Below are 25,933 nucleotides of genomic sequence, written 5' to 3'. Positions count from 1 at the left end.
ATTTTTTTTTTTTTTTGTGGTTTCTCTCCGGTACCGGGAACCGAACTCACGACCTTGCGCTTGCCAGGCAGGCGCTTTTGCCGCTGAGCTAAATCCCCAGCCCCAATTTTATTTTTTTTTAAACAGACTTGACATACACTAATAAAACAAATTCTGTAGTACCTCAGGTTGATAATCAGCAGGTGAGAAGACTTTTATGTAATTTTAAAGCAAACAGGATGTAAATTATGTTAAAAGTGATGCTATAGCCCTTGTCCTACAAAAAAATTTAGCATTAACTGTTTTGTGGCTTATGTGTCTGCATATTGTGAAGGGTGGACATTGTCCTCATAATATCACAAGTAAAATAATCTTGCTATCTAATATTGCAAACTCAATGCCAGCAGTGATTGACTGCACACCCATGTAGATAAACCAAGAGGTTTGGGTGCTGCTGTAGATATGCAGAACATGTTTCCCCACCCAAACAGATGGTCTCCATTCAGTTTCTGCTGACAGAAAATATTACAAAAAGAAAAAGAAAAAAAGTGGGCCCAACAATGCCACGTCTTTCCATTTTTCAATAGAAGTTCATAGAGCAAGATTTTATATGAATTATCTAATACTACAACATTACCAGCTAATTTGTGAAAACCAAATAAAATTTATCTACTAGCATCTGGTCCATAAGCTACCAGCCTGCAGTCTCTGATCTGCTCCCTTGAGAACTATTGGCTCAAAATACAGAAAGAAGATTGCACAGAATAGCACAAGCAGTACAATAACAAGGAAACATAAATTCATTGAGTTTCTTTCCTCTGCTACAACCAAGAGTGTTAGTCTCTACCCTGAAAAGAAATCCCATATAAGTTGTGACAGTTTCTCAAACTACAGCCCCTGGGCACATGCCATTTCATTTGACACATTCTAAAAACCTTGAGTTATGATAACAGTTACTATATAAAATTGTGAGTAGATACCATGACTCAAACTTCGCATTCTTTGCTGACACATTTTATTAGAACTACACGGCTCCGAAGTGGAAGTAATACCGCCGCGCAGTATAGAGTTACAGATTTCGAGGGTATTGTGGCACTGGCGACGTAGCAAGCTGTCTCCATTTCGATGTTGTTTGACTTTCCGGACTCAGAGTGTGAAATGAAGGATGAAACTGTAAATCCCTACATTAACTTTCTGAACAAATCCGAAGGATCTAACAGATCTCCAGATATTCTTTTCCTGTAATTCCTCAAAATTCATTTCCTTTTACAGTATCATTGAATAATTGTAAGTGACGACTAAACAGGTTACAAGACTGAAAAGTCATTTTGTACTGAGCAAGGGAAAAGAGAATAGAATGGCTTCATAACGGTGTGTGCTAGAGTTTCCTGACATTGAAGATGCTTTAGTCACTTCACTTTGTCGATGCAGAAATAGGTATGTTTTTCTACACCCAAAAATGAAAACAGCATGTGTCTTAAGTCAAAGCTCCAAATATAAACAGAGTAGTTATTTCACAGAAACAGAGTAACTGCTTGTTAGAAGGTGGAATATTTGTTACTATTGCTTTCATCATTGAAATTATAGTGATTGTCTAATAGGTTATAAATTCTTTAAACAATGAAGAAAAGACACTGCCAAACAAATGTATACAGATCAGCGAAAAATGATTGAATTATAATTAGTGGCATAGATATCAGCTGTGTTAATGACAACATCATTTCCTGTTTTCAAAGCAGCTGATAAAGCTACACTAATGATATAGAAGTTTTCCAATGTTTACCTTCTTTAACTTTGTTTTGAGACAGGCTTTCAATATGTAGTCCAGGCTGGCCTCGAACTTACAGTGATCCTCCTGCCTTAGCCTCCTGAGTATTGGGATTATAGATGTGTGCCCCCACACCCAGTTTATCCTGTATTTGCCTTCTTTTTTTGGTCTTTTTTTGAGACAGGATCACTATTCAGTTTAGGGTGGCTTTGAACTCATTTTGTAGCCCAGACTGGCTTCAATGCTTTAGCCTCCCAGAGTGCTGGGATTACAGGTGTGGGCCACCAAGCTCATCCTCTGTTTACCTTCTTAAAGAACAGTTTAGTAGATAAAAATATATGGAGAGCAAGGCATCAACAAGGTTGAAAAAAATCACAAGGTGCTGCAGTAACTCATGTTAACTGCATGGAATATATCAGAGTCTTATTATCAGAAAGTTTATATTCCTGAAGAAAATTTTGGTGCTAGCTATGTAGATGTTTCTGATTTCACTGACCACTAAGAAATGTAAAGAAATAAGATATCTGAGAAAAGGTAACTGACTTGTAAATTATGTTTCCAACCTATCAGGAACACCGAAGCCCAAACAAACATTTGTCCTTCAAAGACTATGAGAAAAAATGTCAGGACTATTTAGAAGTTAGAACCAAACTTGTTGAAAGAGTCAAGAACTGTGCTTGCTTCCAGCTGATTTTGCAAAGAAACTCTGAAAATGGTTTACTTACTTATGCTAAGACATGCCAGAAGAAAAATGAAATGTAGAGTTATTAAAGTTAATTGTGTTTTCCTTAATCCCCAAAAGCCACAGATTAGAAGGATTCCTTTTAAAAAAGGAATCAAGGAAGATATATCAAATTAATCCAAAAATAATAAATTGATTTGCACATTTATCCTTCTTTTCTAAATAGGAACTAGAGCATAAATAATAGGTTTACATTTGTACATATTTAGGGCTTACGTATGTGAATAATCTACTTTTGAACAACTCTTGTTTCATAAACACATTTTAGGCAAGTGCAATCAGGAAAAAATACACATACAGCTGTGTATATAAAATAAATATCTATAATGAAACTAATTCATGTTTAGCACAAATTGATATATATGTCAATTGAATACATCAATGATATATATCAATATATGATATATCAATTATATATATATACACACTCACACACATACACACACACACAAAACCATACACAGAATAACGCATGGTACATTTCAAATAAGTGGTTGTGCAAAATGTGTTTGATAATTTTTAATATGAGAAACAACTTGAAAAGCTTTCAAAAGACAATCAAAATAACACTGGATGCATCACTTAAAAGAAAGCTCAACTCCGAGGATGCCCTGGTCCATTTGTGTCTGGACTCCATTCCCTCCCTCCCAAGCTTCCTGCCCTCCTTGCTCCAGTGGAGGAGGAATCTCTTAAAGGATGGGCAGCCTTCTCTCAGTGATGGTGAGGTCAAGATTCTGAGGAGGTTTTTCAAGGTTGGGCCACAACTAAAACAGCCTAGATAAACACATTGACTCTGCTTCTAAAAATAATAAGCCTGACAAAAGGTCCAAGGGATAAAAATACATTAGAAAACAATTGGATGTGTACTTCATTGAAATTTTGGTGGTGAACCCCTTAGCCATATCTCTCCTGCAATAAAACTCAGGCTGTCCGGGCTGATATCATCTTTTGAAGACCCAGCCAAAGAGGCCAGAATTGTCACCTGTTAACCCTTTGTGCTTCCTAACAGTACAGTTAGTTTCTGACTTTGGAGTTTCTAATCATGCCATGCAGGCTTTGCGCCAGGACAATGGCCCTGTCACACTGTGGAGGTAAGTCTCTCCCTGCGAACCCACCGTGATCTCCCCACCTTCTTTCTCAGTTCTACTACAGGACTGCAGGCCTGAGCTGACAAGAGTGCCTGACTTGGAAAGAGGGGCCCAGGCAGTAGTTCTTTGATCCTTTGGGGGGCTACATTAGGGTTTATTATTTCACATTTTCATGACGATGCCTTATAAACAACTCCTGCTACCTACCCAAGATAATGCAGCATGGAAATTATGCCTAGAAGATGTGGCATGTGTGTGTGGGGTGTTCCATCATTATGATTACAATTATTTTTGCTAATAAAAAATACCCACTAGCGGTTAGGAAAGATGTCTGTGAATACCAGCATGCTTGACTGACTTCTCAGGGATGAGAAGCAAAGCTTCCTCGCTCCCTCCAGAGCCGCTGCAGGACTGCACCCGAAGTAGGATCTTATAACTGACGTCCTTTACCTACAAAGCCAGGCCTGTTTGCCAGCCATGATTTACAGGCTGTGTCTGCCACAAGGGGCTGCTGGACACATCAGTGCAGGTATGCTTATGAAAGGGTGCCGCTGTCTGGCACTGAGTGAATTTCCAGAGATCCCTCTCCTTAAGACTACAGGAACTGCTCTCCTTGAACACAGTCTGTTGGTGCATAAGCCCTTCCTCCTATGCTGAAGGGAAGAGTCAAAATACAGTCCTATTCTATCGTCCCTTCTGTGAATCCTGGTGTGGTGCTACACGCTGCTGTTGCATCCGTTCTTGGTTTCTATTTGGTTAACTCACTTCAAACATTTCCACTGGCAATGTAATTCTGCATCTGGGAATGATGGAAGAGAAATGGTGGCCATCATGTTGAATTCTGTTAAATCACTCACAAAATTGGTGTATTTTCTATTTGCAATATGTTTGTTAATGGTAGATATTACCAAATACAATTTAAATGGGATTTTTGATCCATTTAAAATGCAAGTTTTAGAAAATGCAGCACAAGACTTACTTTTTCTCCTTTATATAACGTTTAAAGGTGCCAACTCCAAACCTACCTTTGCTCCATATCTTATTTCATGCTTCAGTGGTAGTCATTAATGAAAACGACAGTGTCTGCTTATATGACTCAGCAAATCTAAGATCCTGTATTTCAATTCAAGTGAAAAATTGCTTGCTTAAATATAAGACAAAAAGAATAAAATCTTCTACATAATTTTATGTCTAAGGGAAGATCACTAAGGTACTACTCATCAAGGAAGTCTTTAAATTAGTCAACAATTTAAAAAGCAGCACTTGTAAAAATGCAGGCCAAAGAAACATATGGAATACTATTGAATATAGCATACATTTTCTCATCTAAAATCCTTCGTTCTGCACATTTTCAAGAAGAGTTAAATGGTTCACCTCAGTCTGAAAGATTTTTAAGGCATATGTCTGGGTATGTCACAAAAAGAAGCAAAAAGACTGCTGCAGTTGACAAAAGTGTAGACGAAGTGTTCTTTTTACTCCATAAAATGAAACAAAATAATTATTTTATATGAAGATCACTGCACTCAAAAGTCAGAAAAGAAATGCAATCCTTATTTAAGCCAGTTAGCATCATTGTCCAGAATTCTTTGCCAGAGGATGTGTTAGGGTTGGTTTTTAGTTTCATTTCAGTATCTCTGAGGTCCTTAACATAATCCTCAGTGAAGGCATCACATCTCAGGCATTCCACTACTGTGTTGTTTTGTTAATATAACGGTTTTGCAAAATGTTCCCTCTTACTTCTAAATATTTTATAGAAAAGTTTACCCAACTGAACTATTACAATTACTCAGCAGGAATAGATTTACTCATACAATTTTTTACCTTAAAGAAAAACGTGCAATATTTAAGGTGATATAAAGTAGGTAGTCATTATTCCTTAATATTTAACACATCTTTTTCTTATTTGATCAGTCTAGTTATCTATCAATAATCCTAGACCTAATTTACAACAATATTTCCAAAGGAAATATTGTCTACACATCAACCATAGTTTGTAAAATAATTTATTTTCTAAATTGATCCATATTAGGACAAATGTTAAAATGTCCCTGGGTTTAATTCTGCATACCAAATCTCAGAGATTTAAAGTGTGACAGAGAAGATTCAAAAGGGACCTCTGATTAGAAACTATAAAAAAGAACATTTACAGATTATAATGAGCTTGTTGTTTCCATGTCAACTTCTGCTGAATCTGGAGAGCATTAAAATAATTTCCTCACAATTTTTTTCTTTCTGTTGTGCTATATATATTCTCCTTCACAGGCAAGACATTCAGAACCAAAAGAGTAGTATGCTCATCAAGGCTAAAGAGAAAGACAAGGGTTAAATAAATAAGAACATCAAATTAATACTCAGACCTAAATGTTTTAGTAGAGCTAAAGAATCTGTTTAATGACTTAAGTCAACAAAGGTTAAGATAATAAAATACACTTCTGAATGCTTTCCTTTTCTGGAACTTAATCTGTCTTGCTGAAGATGTTTGAAAAGATGCTATCAGCTTTGGGTAGTCCCAGCTGTTATGGAAATTGACTTTGAATTCACTAGAAGGACAAAAGAGTTTTATGTAAATAGTGAAGCAGAGCTCCTAGGTGGCTTACTGAAATGCAAGAGCTTAGGACTCATTTAAAAGCAGCTGTTGGCCATGATGCTGAGACCAATAACCACTAAATCTCTTATTTATCAGGGCTCTGTGGTACTTGGCAAGGTGATGGTGACCAACTGATTAGAAGATTAATATATAATCAAAAGATAACTTCATGGTGTCTGTTAGTTTCGTTGCCTAAGTTTGGTTAATAAATTTGCCACAATTTCTGAACTGTACAATGTCCTAATTTAAAAAGACACTATTAACTATTAAAACACCTTTGGTTATTTTTGAAGACTATGTTTTTAAGCCACTAATATAGAGAAAACAAATATGAGCCATTATCATCAAAGCCCTGCCTATCACTGTGATCCCCAGGGCTGTGGTTCATGATGAGGGCAGATACCCTTACGAACTGGGCAAACCAAAAGCCCACTATAATGAAGAGAGCTAAGGTAGCAGTAGTGGTACAGGGAAGAATGAAAGATGCCTTAGTGGTCCGGAGTCTTTCCTACTTGACAATGAGGTTCTTTTATCAATCAAGCAGTGTAATTTGGTATTCTGCAAGGAAGGCTCAGAGTAAAGGAAGAACAAACAAAACACCTTAGAAAACCTACAAATTACTTTACAAACATGAGAAAACAGGCCTCATTCACCTGGCTATCCTTACAAAAAACATTACTAACAGGAAACATAACCAGGGTGTTGGTGTGCAATTTCCATTTGGTGCCAATGGGCTGAGAAATAAAGCCTGCCCTGGAAGAGGGTACCTGGATAATTTTCACTCCTGGGATGAGAGCCAGTGTCACTCTGCTTTCCCAAGTTCCAACCAGGAAGGTACTAGGACAGGCCAGTCCAGCCCGTGGGGTGAGGGTCATGTGTCCCCTTTTCTTGGTTATAATAAAATACGTTAAAAAAAAAAGGAAGCTTTGTTACTTATACACATTATATATCTTATATGCAGCCCCATATGATTTCTCTTCACTCATTGTGGCCCAAGCCAGTCAAATCGTTGGACCCATGTCTAGGGTGTGCCTAAGTGACGCACATGTATTCATTTGCTTTTTGGACATCTGATGGTGCAGGGTGATCAAAAACATTTTGGATGTTTAAATTTTAAAAATCTTGTGACAGTAAAAGATACATAGCCAAGAAAAAAGTGGAAGTCAGTGTATTCTAAGCAATGGAGAGTCTTTTCAGGGAATTAATAGCAATGCATCTTTTACTATAATAAATTGCTACAATTAGCTTGTTAAAAACCGTTCCAATATTCAGATATTCTTTGGTCACACCTTGGATGTGGTTGGTCTACAGTGAATCATGACTGCAAAGGAAAAAGAGCCACTATGTGTGCATCTGCTCCCTTGGTTTCCCAGGCTTACCTGCAAAGGCAGACAACTTCAAAGCTGAAAGAGTCCCTGCGGCCACCTGAGGCAGCTCAGAGTCGCAGAAAGGGCAGATATGGAAATGTGGCTCTGAGTCCCAGTGTTGTCCCTTGCTGGGTGTGTGCAAAAGAAACAAGTAAGTCACTTACCACTTGACTCTGACCCTCATCAGAAATAAATAATGGTCAGAGTCCTATTTGTTCTACTCACAGAATTACTTTTGAGGAAAAATGAGAAAATTTATAGAAATGTAATCTGTGAGTACCTAGGTTCAAATCCTGCTGATATCCTTGACACAATATTTAAGTTTCCTAAGTCTTGGTTTCCTCATCCATAAAATGAGAATAATGAAAGCATTATATAGGGTTACTGAAGTAAGCTATGTCTTCACATGGTTGTTGGCATTAAGAACTCAACAAATCATTATCATTTACCCTTGTTACTAACCGAGGATATCAACATAGCCTCTGTTATTTCACACTGATGTTGATTCCTTTTTGGCAACTGCCTTATTATAATAGGGAAGCCATCTGGTTCCTTGGAAATATTACAAGTGAAAAGTTGAATGAGCTAGACCCAAATTCCACTTCTGCCACTTACAAATTGGGTTAATGTAGATAAGTTACATGACCCAGATTCTTCTCATGAAATACAAGAAGCCATGATCTGTCAAGTCCTTGGTCTAGATTTTTCATACCTATTTTATAGTCCTTACTATCCCATAGTGACACAGTGATGGAGTGTGAATTTGGTCCCCAATTCCAGCCCACCTGGATAGTCACTTCTCTCTACTGTCTCCACTCTTCCTGGTTTGCTTTTCCAATAGTGTATCTCACTGGGTTACTTCAGGCTTTGGAACTAAGTGTGAAAATTACCTAGAGAGCTGTTCAGGAAGTAAGTGGTAGGACTAAGCAATTAGCAATTACAATCAACGTGAAGTATGATTTCCTAGGCCAATTTCCTTTCTGTCTAGGAATCCCCTACCACTATCTTACAGCAGTTGGCAACCCCCATGTCAATACAAGGTAAAGTCCTGGTGACAATTCTTTGTATTGCAAAGCTATGAGGATGCAGAGAAGAAAGTCAAGAGCAGGGCCTGGTGCCAGCACAGAAAAAGCACTATCTTGACCCTGCAGCCTGAAGACCTAACTGCAGAAGCACAATGTGTGCAAGAACACATCAAAGCTGTATGGACAATCTGTACTGACATCTCCCCAGGAATCAATGACTCAGGGTGCCTTCCTCTGTGAAAATCTAGCACTCCTTGCCTCACAGAATACAACCAACTGATCTCTATGACTTGTTATGCCTAAAATTGTAAGCCCGAAATTGCCTCAAAGTATAAGAAAAAGCTAATGCCAAAAAAGCCCACAATATTAAAAAATGGTCAAATTTCCTTTCGCTTACCTTTCAGCTTCATGCAATATGATTTCCACTCTCACTTCCAAAATATCCCAGGGCTCCAAAACACCAGACCCGAAGTTGTCATAGACTGCACTGCTGTGGCTTTCTTTGTTAGGGATACATCATTGATGACTGTGTTCATTTGTCATTAAGATGCTTCTTCCATCAGCGTTCATGGACTGCGATGACCTGGCTGTCCCTCTCTCAGCTGACACTACATCCTTATCCCATCCCCTGAATGTGGCTATTTCTATCCCAGGGCTCTTCTCTCCTTACCCATTTCCCACCCTTTCCCTGACTCTGTGGTCTCATTTCTCACTCTGTGACAGCTTGTCTATGTAACTGTCACCTCCAGTTATGGTTCCACCTCAGAATTCTAGTCTCATGTTTCTCTTTGCTCCCCTACTCCAGCAAATATCTCATCAAGATCACAAATTCCACAGAACTCAAATTCAATTCCTCATATATCCCCAGGACTTTCTTCTGACCCATTATATCAAGTATAAAGCCAGGAACTTCACCCTAGCTGGAACTTCTTTTTCAACTTCAGCTCTAATACCCAGTAAGCTCTGAGATTTGTGCTGAATTTTCACATCTTTATCTTTCAATTTTACTACACTTTTTGAAGAAATTCAACCTGGCCACACTCCACTTACGATCACCAGTCCTAGATACAAATCTAACAGATTGAACCCATGTCCCACCTCCTGGTTCACAGCTTCCTGGTCATCCATTTCTCTCCCACTAGAGTCATTCCTGGTTTCTCCTTTCTGTGTATCCAGGTTCTTCCTTGGCATTTTGGGCAAAACCATTAGGGAGATGAGCCAGTTTTCTTTTTCACTCCATTCTCCTTACCCCTTTCAGCTTTGGCTGCCTCCATGACACAGACTGACCAGCAAGACATGAGCAGAAATCTGCTATGAAATTCCTGTGGAAAATCATGTTTTCTTGACCCTTTATCCTTCTGGCTCCTACAGACATAGAAGTGATGACCAGGGAGCCTTCTGGCCAACATGAATGAATGGCCAGAAGAATATTGCAATGGGCATCCTTGAAGTATATGATTATAAAATAACACCACTGAATGCCTTCTCCAAACTTATGTAAGAAAAACTCATTATTATGGTTTAGATCCAGAACGACCCCCAAACCCAGCACATGCTCAGCCATGGGGTTTCTGGAAGGTGAGTGGACCACAAGGTCCTATGGCTGGATGTGGTTTTAGGGGTGGGGCCTGGTTGGAAGAAGCAGGTCATGGGGTGGGACCCGGAAGGGTGGATCTCCCTTCTGGGCTCCTCCTTTCTCTCTCTGCTCCCTGGACACCACGATGTGCATAGTTTTCTCCTGCCAGAGCCTGGCACCATGTTGCTTCTGCTTTGGAGCCAGCTGACTATGGATGGAAACCATGAGCTGAAATAAACCTTTCCTCCTTTCAGTTGGGGGTGTCCAGCATCCTGTCCACTGATAAGGAAAGTGCCTGAGACACTCACCTCCTACCTCCCATAGAAAAGTATAGCTTCCTTCCATATTTTGAGGAAATATTTGAGATTCTTTCCTTGGCTAGCTTAGCTCTTCCTTACTGCTGAACACTGGACTCTGTTTCTACCCCTTCTACTAGCACCTCTTCCAGGAGTACCTGGTGCTCCAGGCCGAGCCAGTCTAGCCTCTTTGCTGACCTTGTCATCTTCCTTAGAGGCATGACCTTAAGGGCCTTGTCCTGGATAACCGATGTATTTGGTCTCTGTACATTCACTCCCTCCCAATTCTATTCTGTAATGACACTATGACAAAATAGGTTTAGTAAAGAACATTTGATGGTGCACATCAGATGATGTAAAACACATCATCACCATAGGCTGGTGGTAATGCACAGGGAATGACGTGCTTAAAATTCTTCATCAGCTCCCTACTGCCCACCACACTAGAAATCTAAAATGCCCCTTGATATCACTTCAATAAAAAATTTAGCCTCATATAATTTTTCAATATTTAATTTATCTCCTTGGCAAATGGAATGTTATTGTTCTTCAGCTGAATCACACTATTTTCTACTTGTATAATGTTGTTTGTAGTATTGCCTTTCCCTGGAATCTGTGCTTTGACTTCAGAAGATTACCCATTGTCACATCCCACTTCAAGGGTCACCTCTTCCAAGCTCTCCAGTGGAGATCTTTCAAATGGAGGAAATTACACTTTTCCTGTCTCCCTTGGTATAGCTATTTACAGCACATAAAACACAACCACATAGTTTTCTTACTGAGGCACCCATGTGCTTCTTGTGGGCAATGGTGATATAATAATAGTTATACATCTATTTCATAAATATTCATCAAGTTCCTCCTGGTCTAGGTGCAGATGGTAAGAACAAACAGGCCGTGTCCTTTTGATGGAGCATGTGTTCCAAGAGGGCAGGGGCAAGTCTTTCCAGATAATGAACAAGCAAATGAGTGAACAAAATAGGCTCATCTCAGATCAGGTTGAGGACAGAGGCAGTTCTCCCTAGGAGGTGATATGTGAGTTGCAGTCTCAGTGAGAAGATGAATCAATGCTGAGAAGACCAGAAGAGCACACCTGAAAGCTGTCAAGTTGGGCCTGAGTGTGGTGTGGCTGGAGCAAGGGGGTAGGGGGTGTGGGGAGCAGAAGTGGCAGAGGAGACAGGGTTGACCTTGAAGGTCCACAGAGGCCAAGCACAGTGGCTTAGATTTCACACTATGGTTTTAAACAGAGAGGAACATGATCTAATTTACAATGTAAAATGATCTCTCCAGCCGCTGTGGAGAAAATGCATTGCACAGGGTCAAGGATGGAAACAGGAAGCTGAATTGGAAGACGCCTGTAGAAAGCAGGGTCTGAGGTAACAGTAGGTTGAATTTGGTGATCGTAGAGGAGAAAGAGAAGGAAGTGGAGACAGTTATATCTATAGTATTTCACACAGTATCTTGAACATGATAATGTTGAAATATATTCTTCAGTGTATGTCTGGGTACATCGAAATAGTTTTTTATTTTTAAATTCTATGTTCTCTTTCAGTTTTTCCTGCTTTGATCACATATTATAACAACAAATTCTTCTTTGACATGTGAAGAATCAAAGGGAAAAAAAAAAGAATACTTCATATTTAAGGAAATAGAATGAGTCCCATGGTGGAAGGTTGGCTAACAAAGGAAAGAAATGATGGAGTTTGGAAGGTCATAAAGTTAATTATGAGAAGGAATAAATCATGTGAAACAAATGGCCAGAGTGGAATGTACAATCTATGATGCTTATGTTTGATTTTCGTTTATTCATTCATCTGTTCACAGCCTGTTTTTAGAAATAAAGACCTTTTTGGAAGAAAATATACAATAGAATGAAAATAGAGTATTCAGATTAAAAGATCTATACTTTAAAAGAAAGACAGCCAACATCAGCTGGAATAGAGTACCTAAAAGGAGGCTATGATATTTCATTTTCATTAAAATCCAAGGCTTATTTAGTTCTAACTTACTTCTGCTTTTCTGGAAATATGTAATCTTTATTTAAGTGTTATTATATGATACATTTCCTAATAAGCAAGTGAATACTGTTTTCTCTGAATGTTTATAGAATTCTAAGAGCACTGAGAACTCTAAATGAGGAATCTGAGAACAGATGAATAGTAAGGTTCTCTTTCTCTTTCACATACACCTTCCAGGACATTTACCTGGCAAGATCATCCTGCATCAGGAATTCAGTCTGAATTCCTTCAATACAAAGTAAAATCCAGGAGAAAGCAGAATCCATTTTTGCCACTTTCCCCCTGAAATGCTAATTGGCCCTGAATCGCGTGTAACTTGGCCCCAGTCAGTGTGAAAACGGGCTAAAATCTGTTTGAAGGGAAGTCTGGGTTTGTCAAAGTATTTCATGAACTTTTGGCCAAACTTCAAGTAACCTGGCCCAAGTCTCCGTTTGTAATGCAACATGAAACCAGGTGAATTTCAGATGGTTTCAGGTTTCCTCCTGAAAATTTGGCCTTGCTTTACAATCAATCATCACTTTTCATAACGATGAAAGCCAACACACCTTTTTGAAAATGAGGGCTGTGTGAGGACTGATGACAGCTAAGCTGTGAACCACCCCTTCACTCCTTTTGCCTAAAGAAGATTTCTCAGAAGGGAAACGGTCTTCCTCTTACCTGGAAAGGGCAAGTTGAGTGATTTTGATATTGCGTGTAGGAAGAAATGCTACTCAGTGAGTGGAGACATGCCGTGTGAAATGATCACCACCTACAGAGAAGTGGCTGCAGTCTCATCATTTAAGGGTTTGAATTTTATTCCCTCCCCATCCCTGACAGCAGAGAGCATGATAGTAAGATGGGCATTCAGCTTCATGCTAGTCATCAGCTAGAATAATTGCCTTGAGAAACTGAATGCTGAGGTGTAATCCTCATTTCTATATGAAGAATAGGAAGAAAAGAAATACAGAATAACTTTTAACTGGCCTAGGAAACATGAGATAAGGCAAAGACCCTTCCAAGTGTGCATCCACTGAATCTTTTGCAAACGTAAAAGAAAAGCTCTATGTGGTACAAATAAATTCAATAATTAAGCAGGGTGCATTTTACATAAAGACCTACATAGTTTCTGTTCTAACCTGAGAGTTTTAAATGTGCTTTTCCACTGTAAAAAATTACTCCCTTCAACCAATTACTCGCTGTTGTGCATACTGACATGAGAAAATTGAAAGGTATGTCTGAACAGAGCCACTACATCATTGGAACAGTATGTCTGAACATTTGGGTAATAAGGCACAGATGTGAAGCAGCAGACTTGGCACTACCAAGGTAACAACAAAGCATTCATTATTGGTTGTAATGGTTTAAAGGGCCACGTTGGAGAAGAATAAAAGAATGCCCCTTCTCCCACAGTGCTGAGTCATGTTACACCTTTTGTCTGTTTAAAAATATACAAAAAAACAAGAAATTCAAATAAGTATTATTAACTTATGATAAAGAACAATATAAGGAATGCATTACTACTTTTATCTATAATAAAACATACTTATGCAATAGCACGTAAAGTTCAACTGGAGAAAACTGCTAGGTCCAAGAGAACTCCACATGGCTTTAATGTTAGAAAATGATGCATATGAATCTAAAGGACCCAGTCGTGATTAGAAAGTGGGTATTGATGACTTTTAGAGGAGATCCTGGCCCTTGGTCAGTTGGTCTAATTATTGTAGGATGCTCTATTTGTATGCATCAAGTTAAGATAAAGCACGAAATATATGCACTAGTTATTACTGAGCTTTTTCCACTTACAAGAGCCATGGTATTTTAATCAACCATTACTAAATCATGCAGCACAGGGGCAGTTATGATGCTGGAGTGCTTTCATTTAATAAGTTCAGTGCTAGAAACTAATTTTCTGCCCAAGACAGGAAAAGTACAACTTACCCGAGGTCCCTGGTCACCTTGCTCTCCCTGTAACACACGAAGAAAAGATAATAGCTTTAGCCCAAATCTACATGTGATGCTTATTTAAAAAGTCAAAATATAACAGATCTAGGTTATTTCAATATGGGTTTCTAATAATTTCAGGAGTTTCTGCCATGCATTTTCCTACCTTATCACCTTTTGGACCAGGAGGGCCCTGGAGAAAACAAACAAACAAACAAACAAACAGAGAAAAAATATTTAATTAATAATGTTGCAGCTTGAATAGATCCACAAGGTCAATTGAAAAATTTATCCTGAAGGCATAGATTACTTAACAAAACTTGGTTTCCAAATTATAACATTATTAGAATCTAAAAATGGCAATATATGTACATGTCTACAGACACAGTGCACCTGTATATTTTGTCACAGGTATATAATATGCTGAATAGATTTTCACCAGCTGAACATACCTGTGTGAGTACAACACAGTTAAAGAATCAGAGTGCTACCAGCAAGTCAGAAGCTCCTGTTTTAATATGTCTTTGTCACTACCCTCCACCAACAAGAACTACTACTCTCACCTCTGACATTCAGGATTGTTTTTTGTTTTGTTTTGGTTTTTTGCCGGTACCGGGAATTGAACTCACAACCTCGTTCTTTCCAGGTGGGCACTGTGCCACTAAGCTAAATCCCCAGCTTCAAGGATTGGTTTATTTACTTTTCTGCTCCATATAAATAATATCATACAGTATACATCTGGCCCCTTTTGCTCACTAGGTGTAGAATTTATCCACAGTTTTATGTATAGTTTATGGCTCTTACTGTTTTATAATATTCCATTGCATGAATATGCTATAATTTATTTATTCACCTCATTTTTGAATGGCCATCTATTTCTAGAAGTTTCTAGAATTTTGGCTGTCAGTGATGCAATAAAAATCCTAGTACATGTCTTTTGGAGAAAAACTGCATGTGTATCTGCTGTGTGTATATGTAGGAGTGAAACTGCTAGGGAATCAAGTATGCATATGGTTTAGTAGATATTGATAAATAATTTTCCAAAGTGGTTCCTACAATTCACACCCTCATCTATAATGTATGATAAATGATCATCAATACTTGGCATTTTCCTTTTTTATTTTATGTGTTCTGGTGGGGGTGTAGCAAATGCACATTTTTAGTCTAGTTTTTCAGTGGTTATTAGGCTGAAACCCCTTTCATACACTTATTGGCCTCTTGCATCTCCTTTCATAAATCATCCACATCTTTTGCTTTTGTTGTATTGAGTTGTCCTACTTATTTGCTAGAGTTTCTTATACTTGTGTGCCACACACATGCATGCACCTAGATGGACATAAGGCTGTTTTCACATTCTGAAAGCATGTGCGATGCACTGTATTTATGGCAAATGTATTTCCCTGCTCTGTGTAATGCCTTTGCATTGTCTTGAGGTGTTTGTAGTAAACAGGTTCTTGATTTTAATTAAACTCAATACATTTTTTTTCTCTTTCTGGTATCCTTTTTTGGGTTCCACTGAAATGTTTGCCTGTCCCAACATCATAATCAACATGTTCTATGTTTACTCTAAAAGCTAAAAGCTTTATTATTTTACCTTTCATATTTTGATCTGAATTAATTGAGAACTGGATTTGTGTTATTATGTGAGGTAAAAGTCAACATGCTTTTTCCTCTCAATGAATATCAAATTAACTAAGTACCATGTATCTTTTCCCCGTTATGATACTGTAATAGCTTGGTCATAAATCAGGTGGTCTGATCTTTGACGAAGAGGCCAAACACATTCACTGGAAGAAAAATAGCCTCTTTAATAAATGGTCCTGGAAAAACTGACTTTCCGCATGCCGAAGACTAAAACTAGAGCCATGTCTATCATCATGCACTAAAATAAAATCAAAGTGGAGTGAAGATCTAAATATTAAAAACAGAAACACTAAATCTGCTGGAAGACAGAATAGGTAGAACTCTGGAAGACATAGGTATAGGCAAAGACTTCATGAACAAAACCTCAACTGCACAGAAGATACTACAAAGAATCAACAACTGGGATCTCATCCTATTAAAAAGCTTTTATATAGCAAAAGACATCAAGAGAGAGAGAAGACAATCCACGGAGTGGGCAAAATTTATGCCAGATGTTCTTCAGACAAGGAACTAATATCTAGAACATATAAAGAACTGAAAAAAAATCAGACCCTGCAAATTTAAAGACCCTATCCAAAAATGGGTATCTGAGATGAATAGACATTTCTCAGAAGTACAAATGGCCAATAAATATATGAAAAAATGCTCAACATCACTGGCAATTTGAGAAATGCAAATGCAAACAATGGTGAGATTCCATCTCACCCCGGAAAGAATGGCTGTTAACAACAAATCAACCAATAACAAATGCTGGTGGGGCTGTGGGGAAAAAGAAACACTTCTCTACTATTAGTGGGAGTGTAGACAGGGGTAACCACTGTGGAAATCAGTGTGGAGAGTCCTAAAAAAAATTAGAATTAGCAGTCTCATCTGACCCAGCTATTCCCCTTCTTGGTATCTTCCTAGAAGAATTAAAAGCATCATATCACAGTGATATATGCATACCCATGCTTATAGTGGTACAGTTTGTAATAGCTAACTCTTGGAAGCAATCCAAATGCCCATCAACCAATGGATGGATAAAAAAGATGTGTTTTTATATATAATGGAGTATTACTCAGCCATAAAGATCAAATTGAGACATTTATTGTTAAATAGGTGGACCTCAAGACCACAATCATAAGTAAAATAAATCAGACACACATGGGTAAACATCACACTATCTTTCTGGTATGAGAAACTGAAAATGTAAATAAGGACATAAATGTAAAATAGATATTGTGAAATAGGAAGAAACTGTTAAAAAAAAAAGGAAAGGGAAATAAGGATGGGAGGGGAAAGGGAGAAAGGGAACAAAAAAATGAGAAAAGAAGGATAAAATAAAAACTAAGCTTTGTGAATGGGGAGGGGAAGGGGGTTTGAAAGGAACACCATGTACAAATACAAATTCCCTATAATGAATGTGGTCATTATGTATATCTGAATTCTACCAATAAATTTAAATTTAAAAAATCAGGTGGCCATGTGTGTGTGCCTTTTTTTAAAAAAGGAATTTCTATTTTGTTGGGCATCTACCTATTCTTTCAAGTACACTGGCATTTTCTTCACCTTTAAGAAAAATACTAGCAAGAACAACTAATTCCAGGGGCATCAACTACACTGTCTTTCCTAGTTCTTAAATATGAAGTCATGTTTTGTGGTTTAGTCCTATCTAAAAAAATTGGAGCATTTCTAAGTCAGCCTTAATCTCTCAGCTCCATTTGCAGCAGGGCTGGGAGAAGAGGAAAAGTCCAATTGGCAGTAAAGCCAAGGTTCTAATAAACCAGCCCCCGTCTTAGGTCCCAGAGGAGACTGTGCTATCCCTGCAGCAACATTCCCTCTACTGAAAGCCTTCTGTCTCAGCCACAGAGGAACTGCACTAAATTCCCACCCTCAGGGCTGGCTTTTCCAGTATGCATTGTGATGTGATCATGAAGTTAATAGTCACAGCGACATGTCTTATATTTTGTGTATTTTACCACTGACAAAGAATTGCACCTGTTACTGCACCTAATCTTCCCTGTGGTGCCAGGGGAAAGTGTTATGATCATCCTCTAATGGAGGCCAGAAGTGAACCTTAAATCTTAACTATTGGAGGTCTTTTGGGAGTGCAATGGCCAGGATTTGAACCCAGTCTGTGGGACTTTAAATGCCAAGGTTTTGGTACTATGAGTTGGGACACAGATCTGGGAGAAGACTGTCAGAATTAGGCCCATATATCTGGTTCCTGCCCTCAACATGCCTTCTGAAATGCCACAGATTTCAGTGTCACAGACACCTGACCCAAGTGCTCAGGTTTCAAATGAGAGAAAGAGAGAGGGAAGGGAGCAGGGTGAACCTCGATCACACGCCTCTCTCTGACCCCCAAGTCATTTACCATTGTGCTACCTTGGTCATAAATCAGGCAGCCTCCCCCAAAAGGGGAGCTAAGAAAATTATGTTTTCAGGAAAGTTTTAATTTCTTTGTTAATGTTATCAGCAAATCAAATAGGAATAAGAACAGTCTGTGAACATACCTCTGTAAAATTGAGCTAAGGGTTTTCTTTGGTTATCATAGCACAGACAAAAGCTTACTGGTGCAACCCAAGCAGGGTTTAATTTTTTGTAGGGCAAAGGAAAGCCAAGGAAAAGAATTAATGAGATGATAGCTACCACTAAAGTTTTAAGCAACACAATGGAGATTCTAGGCTGGATTTAAATAGCATGCTATTGAACTCTATTTTTTTTTTTATAAATGTCTGTCTCTAAAGAGTGTGCCACTGTCCTGAGCACTGGTAGAGGATATGGTAGAGAGGTTGAATACACAGATCTATACTCTGTCCTTAAAAAGCTAAATGATCCAGTGCTAAGGTCAAAGACTTTACTAGCATTAAGAAAAAAGGATTCCTAGAAAATCCAGCTACTTTTTAAGCCAGCTGTTCCTGTTGACCCCTCTTCAGCATTTACACCCCTTTTTCCCCCAAAAGGTTTTCTCAATAGTTTTTTCTGCTTTTGCTGGTGAGACCTGAGGCCACGGCCTCTCTGGTGCTCTGTTAGGTACCATGGCATGCTGGAGGTCATAGTCTTTCTGAAATCTTTCCTCCATGCAGAACAGTGACGACTCATTCTCAAAGTCCAGTTACCAAGGTAGAAGCCACATTTGTCAACTGGAGGTCGTCGGCCAAGCTCTCATGGACACAAGAGAATCTGCACTCCCAACTGAGCAGTAAAGATTGCTGCTCCCAGCGTGGATTTTTCTGAGCAGACAGCATGGCGTCCTGGCACCTGCCAGCCCAAGACGGATGCAGAGCCCAGTGTGACCTCTGCTCACAGCTGTGTGCCCTGGGATTAACAGCAGGAGTTTTGTTCTGCACTCCCTGAAATCCTGCTCTTCTTTCTGAATTGGACCTCTTACTGCAAATAGGGGTTTGCTTTGAAGAACAAAGTGGGCTACCTTGGAAGACAGTATTACAAAATCTGGGAAATCTGGAAGCCATGGTTCATTTCTAAGTCATAATACTAACAAATGAAAGAAAATTTCTTTGATGATTAACCTTTAAAATTAAGTTTGGGTCCAAATTTTAATTTTCTTTTTGTTTTGCTCTTTTTTTTTTCTGGTATCAGCAATCGAACTCAGGACCTTGCATTTGCCATGAAGGCACTTGTGCCTCTGAGTTATATCTCTGGTGCCCAAATTTTAATTTTCTTTTGTCTTTAAAGTTAAAAACATAACCCACTAGTTTTAACTAAAAGGTAAGCAACCATACCAATTAGTGACTATAACTGTTAGACTCACAGAATACTTCAGAGGGCCTTTTGTTTCAACTGTGCCAAGTTTAACAAAACGCAACATTCAGTAGACACATTTGTTGTTCAGGTAACTACATCATTAGCTGATTGGTAATTACTTGAGAGTAAAACTTGCTCTCTAAAGTCAGGTTGAGGGCAATATGGAAATATGGGAAAATGAAGAGTCATGAATCCACTTATAGCTTTATATAGGGCTATGTTTGGGATTGCTGATCCGGTCTGTGCAGAATGTTGGAGTGTGATCCTTTGTAAGGCCCATTTTAGAAATTAAGAAACTGATCTTTTTAAAATAGTTCCATGTAATTAGCCTTAATTACATAAATATTTAAAGATGCTAAGAAAGTTTGTATTTATTAGTGTTAGTTGAAATATTTCTTTTGGAACACTTATGTTATTAACTACCAAACTATAAATTTCAGTGACAAACTTCCAACTAGGCTCTGTTCAAATGGATTTAAATTCAGAATTTAAAGTCACCAGTTTTGCTCCAAGCCCTTAATGTGGGTCTTGGCCTATGCTGATTTTTTTCTGCCCAAATAACTAAAGTTTTAGTTCTTTTCCCATGTTCTATTGTCTATTTCAATTAAATATATAAAGAAAGAAACCAAAACTAAAGGAAAGAGAGGTAATACTAAAAATTTTTTGATGAAATTTCAATCTACATAAATATAAGTAAAATAGACTGGAATGGAGAGAGATTTATGGCATTGGATGTACCAGCGATGGTCTTTGATTCACTGCAACTGTACATTTCACTTAGCTTGAACCAGCAAAAGTTAAAGAGGGGATGATTTTTAAAAGCTGACAATCTTGAAAACAAAATCAAATTCTGCTAGAGGTAGAAAAAAAAGAGAAAGAAAAAGAGCAAATCCTAGAAATCCTTGGCAGCCCAGGCTGCTGGACAAAGAATGAGGTTATGATTTATATCCCAGGAAAGTGTAGCTACCTTAACTTTTAGTCTCAAAATACAACAAAAACTCTTTCTGGTTAATCTTTACAGTAAAATTTGGGGGACAGAAAGTTCTATCCCCTAAACACTTGTGTCCGATAACCCGCTAGGCGGGGCCCTGCCCTGCAGCAGGATGCACACAGCTAGTTTCTACATGGGATGAGCCCTCCGCGGTGGGAGGACCAAGGAGAGCTGGAGTTAGAAGCGGCGTTGCAGTGGGCTCTCTGAGGTTGGCCAGAGGTAGGAGGGACCTGGGGACATTTAGGAAGAGGAGAGAACTTACATAAGTGAGAAGACTCCATGCTTTTGGGGGATGCCCAGGGTGGCAAAACAGACATCAAGTGTGGAACAGAGATAGGGAAGAGCCAGCGAGAGACATTCTGGAAGGTTGGTGAACTGCACTCATGAGCTTGGGCCAGGGAGATCGAGCTTGGGAAAACTCAGGCTAGACTGTTAAAGGTTCTTAGGATGATCCATGAAAAGAATAGTAAATATTTGACTTAAGAGATGCCAGTGAAATTTGAGACTCTGGAGACATTTCTGGGGCTAGAACCAATAAGACCAGTTGACTGATTGGACATGGCTGGGCCACTCATAGATCATCAACATGGCTTTGGGAGTCCTATGCATTTGGAAGCTGACATTTGATTCTATTTATTTATTTTGCAGTGCTGAGTATTGAACCCAGTACACTAGGCAAATGCCCAGGACTGAGCTCCATTCCCAGCCCAAAAGTGTGCAATGCCAGGAATCTGTAGAAAAGTACTGGCCAAGCAGGTTCGACCAAGATAAATGCAGTAGTTCCAGAGCCAAATGAATTTTATAGCATTTGAATGTGGCTTTAGGGTTGTGCTTCAAATCCAGAGTGCTGGCAGATTCAGCTGGCCTCAGTGGAAATAGGACAGATGGACAGAATCTCGAATTATCACCGATGGGTCAAAAGAGGACCGAGGATGGTTAGTGGCTATACCGTAGTAAGACCATGAGAGGTTGCCTTTCTTCCATGTTAACTTCTGGAGAGAGCATGCCTTTAGTACACATCCCTTGCTCTGCTACTAAAACCACACACTGAACATGGAGTTCCTATATTTTGAAAGCCTTGCCTTTTAAGGAGCAAGCAGAAGAGACTTCTAGCCTTGTGGTTCTCTAAAAGCACTGTCTCAGCGAGCCCTGCCAGCCTGGCGCGAGGCTTCTTACAAGGGGCCCAGTCCTTCTTCCAGACATTACCTTGTCCACCTTCACAGGCTCCAAAGTGAGAAGGAAACATGGAATATCCAGTTTTTCTCTTGTACTACTAAAACAGAAGCAACAGTTCTACTGATTGTAAGACTTCTGCCTATACTCAAGTTGCACAACTAACTTGCCCCAACGGTGCAATGAGACACATACTCAAACCACACACTCACGAAGGAACTCCATTTGGTACCCTGGTTTTTAGTAGGTATCCAAAACTATGGCAAATCGCATCACAAATAGTAAAGCAATTGAAAATGTAGTGATTTTCTTGAAAAATAGGGACCTCAGCAATTTAGGTATGTATAAATCTATCCTACCTCTGAATAAATCATTTACATATTTAGCACAAGTTTACCTCTAACCAAAATGTGGTCATGTGTTCTTCCAAATGTATACTTCAGCCTGGAACTCACGCAGAAAGCTTTCTGTTCTACTAACAGGATATATATTTTGGGACATTGCTTCTCTAAGTCGCCAAATTGTTTTGTTTCAGAGACTTTTTACTTTGCAAATAATTTGAGCTAGTCATGCATCATAAAGTTAAAAGAGCTTTTTCTGGAAAAAAAATTTGCTGTAAAATCAGAGTCCTGTAAATATAGATAGAATGTGTGTGTGCACAATTGTGTTATTTCATTTTAAATGTTTCAGCAAAAAGTAAAATTGTAATTTGGGGGAATTATTATAAAACAAAATATAATAAGTGGTGGGTAGGAGCTTGAGTTGTAGAGGAAAACAGATCCAGACTAAAATCTGGTTATCATTACCTGTGTGATCTTTGGCAGGTGAATTAATCTCCTTGTGATTCAGTTTCTTTATTGATAAAATGGAGAAAATAATGCTATTTGGCAAAAATGAAGCATTATACATGAAGCAACTTTTAAAATGCTTGGCCTACCCATAGTAGTGGTTAAGTACACAGTCCATATTGTAAATATTTTAATCATAGTAGACACAAAATTTCTTTTCCAGGTACTTGACCCAAGGATGAAGGTAGTAAATGTACTGATTTCCTAAAATTAAAAGGAAATCTTTGTAAATGTCCGGGGTCAATTGCTGGGAACATTTGGAGAATATACAGGCTTACTGGTTAACTTCTATTGTTAAGGCACTCGTGCCAAAGAAAACAAGACAAAAAACTTCATTGTACTTTTCACCATGTTCCTTTCATGAATAAGACAAACCTGAACTTCAGACCCTTGAAATAGCTAGTTACCCGTAGGATAGACTTAGGTGCTCAATTAATTCTTGCTGAACTGAAACAGAAGAAAAGTAATCTAATAAAACTCTGATGTTCAAAGCAGCAACCCATAAAGAATTACAGAAAAACCAGATTCGATGTTGCTGCAAACTGTGTTTATTGTAGTGTCAAACTCTGCTAAGCCAGGGAAAGGAATTATAGCGATAAACAGATTTATAGCTTTCGTCTTTACATCTTTCATTTTGCAGTGAACATTAAAAGAGATGGAACAGAAGCGGGTGGATAGGAACCAAAATTTAAAATATCAAAACCAGCCTTATTTACTAGAAAGCAGATATTTTTGAGCAGCTAAATTTTTCTGTGTTAAGATGTTGTCAAAGGTCTTTGCGATGTCCATCTGAGCCCTCAACAAGAGACTGTATGTGTTCAGATTCAAGCTTAAGTCCTAAGCAGCTGCCATAAGGAAGCAATTAGTGGGATCTAGCACTAAAAGAAAATTTAGAAAAAAAATTCAACATTAAAAAAGGACTCCCCAAAGTAAGACTGACAAAGCTCAATAAGGTTAAGGGCTTATAAAATAGCGGGACTCAGGGACATGGCTTCTGGCTTTCTTTTCTAACACAATACAAAATTAAATAAGTCAAATTACTACTGCTAATCCAAATGAAGTGTCTGTTCTCTTCTTCAGAGCATTATCCTTTGCCTCTAGATGTTTTAAAATATTGCTAAAACTTCTTTGTTTAACTTTGAATTTTTTTTAAAGAAACTTATGTTTAAGAGGTCAAATAAAATGAACTCCATGGTGAAAGACTTGAAATTCTAAACACTGCCTTCGTCGAAAGAAAGTATCAACTTGCTGTCTAAATGCCCAGAGTAACCCATGACTTTACAGCCCATGGCATATGCTATCCTACAATACTTTCACTGTCTTCACCGGAACTCAGATGTATTTGAGCAACACCCATCTTTAGACTTGGGTTTAATTTCAGCCGTCGATTTTAGCATATGTCCCAATATACTGTTCCACTTAAGGGAGTCTGGGCCACTAGAGAAGACTGGTTTGAAGGTCAATTTCTTGGCTTTTTCTGTTGTATCTTACTGAGCAATATAGGTTTTGTGAAATTCAACTAAGCTCAACACAGGGATAAGGGTAAGATGTCCCTTTAATCTGAATATCTCAGGAGATATGTAGAGAGAATGGTTGTAATAATAAAAAAGCAAAACCACTGTTAGGTGAGGCTACAAGAACCTCAGTCTCAGGGCATTGCTATGATTCTCAAACTTCCAGCCTAAGCTGGGTCCTTTTTCATTTTGGCAGATGGCAAAGACAATCAACATTCTCAATCTGAGCTTCTACAGCTCCTGGATTCTCCGTGGTTGGATTCTTTGATCCCTTTGCCTACTGCTGCCTGTGGAGTGGATGGAGCACTGCGCACCCACCTGCTCATCTCCTCCCTGACCTTACCCATTTACCTGCTCCTTCCCCTGCATCTCAGCCCTCTTTTTTTCCCTGGATCCTTCCCTGTGGTTGCTAAACATGGTCCTAGGCGAGCGGATGCAAAGCTGCCCTTTCCCACTACTACCCATGTTCTGATCTATCTCCTCCCTTACTCTTTCTACCAACTACCCAGAGTAAAGCTCAGTCATAGAAGCAAAGGAAATTGGATTTGAGGAAATAGAGCAGAGGAAGATGAGAAGACATATTTCTACAGTCTGGCTTCAAGAGCTGAAATACAGACTGGTCCCGGGGCATTTCCCTACAGGAGGACAAGAAAGCCGAGCTTCAGAAGGGAAGTCACCAGTCTGGAAAGGAGCTGCCCAGGCTAAACTAAAACTGAAACCAAAACACTGGAGCAGGGGGAGCGAGGGGTGACAGAACCCATCAATGTTCAGATGGCCTGAATTTATGCCTCAACCTTTTTCTGCATTTGCCTCCCTTCCTCGGTTATCAAATAAACCCTCAAGGCTTCCACTGTTACCTGACTGAGGACCTGGACTGTTTTCCAAGCTCAGCCTGCATTTGCAACTGCTCACCAGATGTCTAAGCCTGGAGATGCCCCCCTCGGCTCAAATTCAACTTGCGCAATCTGAGGCTCTCAGAGTCTGCTGCAAGACAAACGTACTCCTTGACTTTCCCTTTTGTTAAACACACTACTACTTCAGTTGCTTTGAAGCTCAGTGTTGGAGCTGAGAAAATTCTGCCTAATGTCAAGTCTTGAGAGTTTCATTTTCCACAAAATCCTTTACTCCATCTCCGCTGGATCACAAAGTCTAGAAATCTCTCCTCACCTTTCCTAATCTCTTTTTCCCTTTTTTCGTACCAGGAACTGGACTCAGTCCTCACACTCACCATGCAGGTGCTGCGTTGCTGAGGCTCCTCCCCAGCTGTCCTAGTCTATTTTATCCTGCATGCTTTGATCAGATTAATTTTTCTAGCTGCATGTGGTGCCATGCCCCTGTAATCCCTGCTACTCAAGAGGCTGAGGCAGGAGATTGCTTAACCCAGGAACTCAGAGCCTGCCAGGCAACATGGTAAAGTCCATTTCAAAAAAATACAAATATAAAATTTTTGTTTTTCTGAAGCACATTTCTGAATGTATCATTCCTCAGTTCAAAAAACTTAAGGGACCCATTTACAGCCTAAAGTAAACAATAAGTTCTAGGTAACAACTCTCGGTGGATGTGAAAGTATTAAACAAAAGGCTACTGAGAACCAGGCTGATATCACTTGGCCGGCCAACCACGCTACCGTGGTGAGCAGACACGTTCCAC

The 25,933-nt window shown here is 39.0% G+C and overlaps 1 protein-coding gene across 8 annotated transcripts in view; it reads right to left on the bottom strand.

Moving 5' to 3' along the window:
- Col25a1 (collagen, type XXV, alpha 1) overlaps positions 1–25,933 on the bottom strand; it is a 415,634-nt gene that overhangs the window by 132,902 nt on the left and 256,799 nt on the right. For all 8 annotated transcript variants that reach the window (XM_013505432.1, XM_013505435.1, XM_013505431.1 and 5 more), the window contains exons 6-7: positions 14,533–14,559; positions 14,364–14,390 (exon numbers count right to left, since the gene is read on the bottom strand). In XM_013505432.1, the coding sequence (XP_013360886.1) occupies positions 14,364–14,390; positions 14,533–14,559 (54 nt within the window). The remainder of the gene's footprint in view (positions 1–14,363; positions 14,391–14,532; positions 14,560–25,933) is intronic.

Source organism: Chinchilla lanigera, unplaced genomic scaffold (assembly GCF_000276665.1).
Source record: "Chinchilla lanigera isolate Chin_1 unplaced genomic scaffold, ChiLan1.0 scaffold00095, whole genome shotgun sequence".
NCBI lineage: Eukaryota > Metazoa > Chordata > Mammalia > Rodentia > Chinchillidae > Chinchilla > Chinchilla lanigera.
This window is presented reverse-complemented; position numbering and strand designations above follow the sequence as displayed.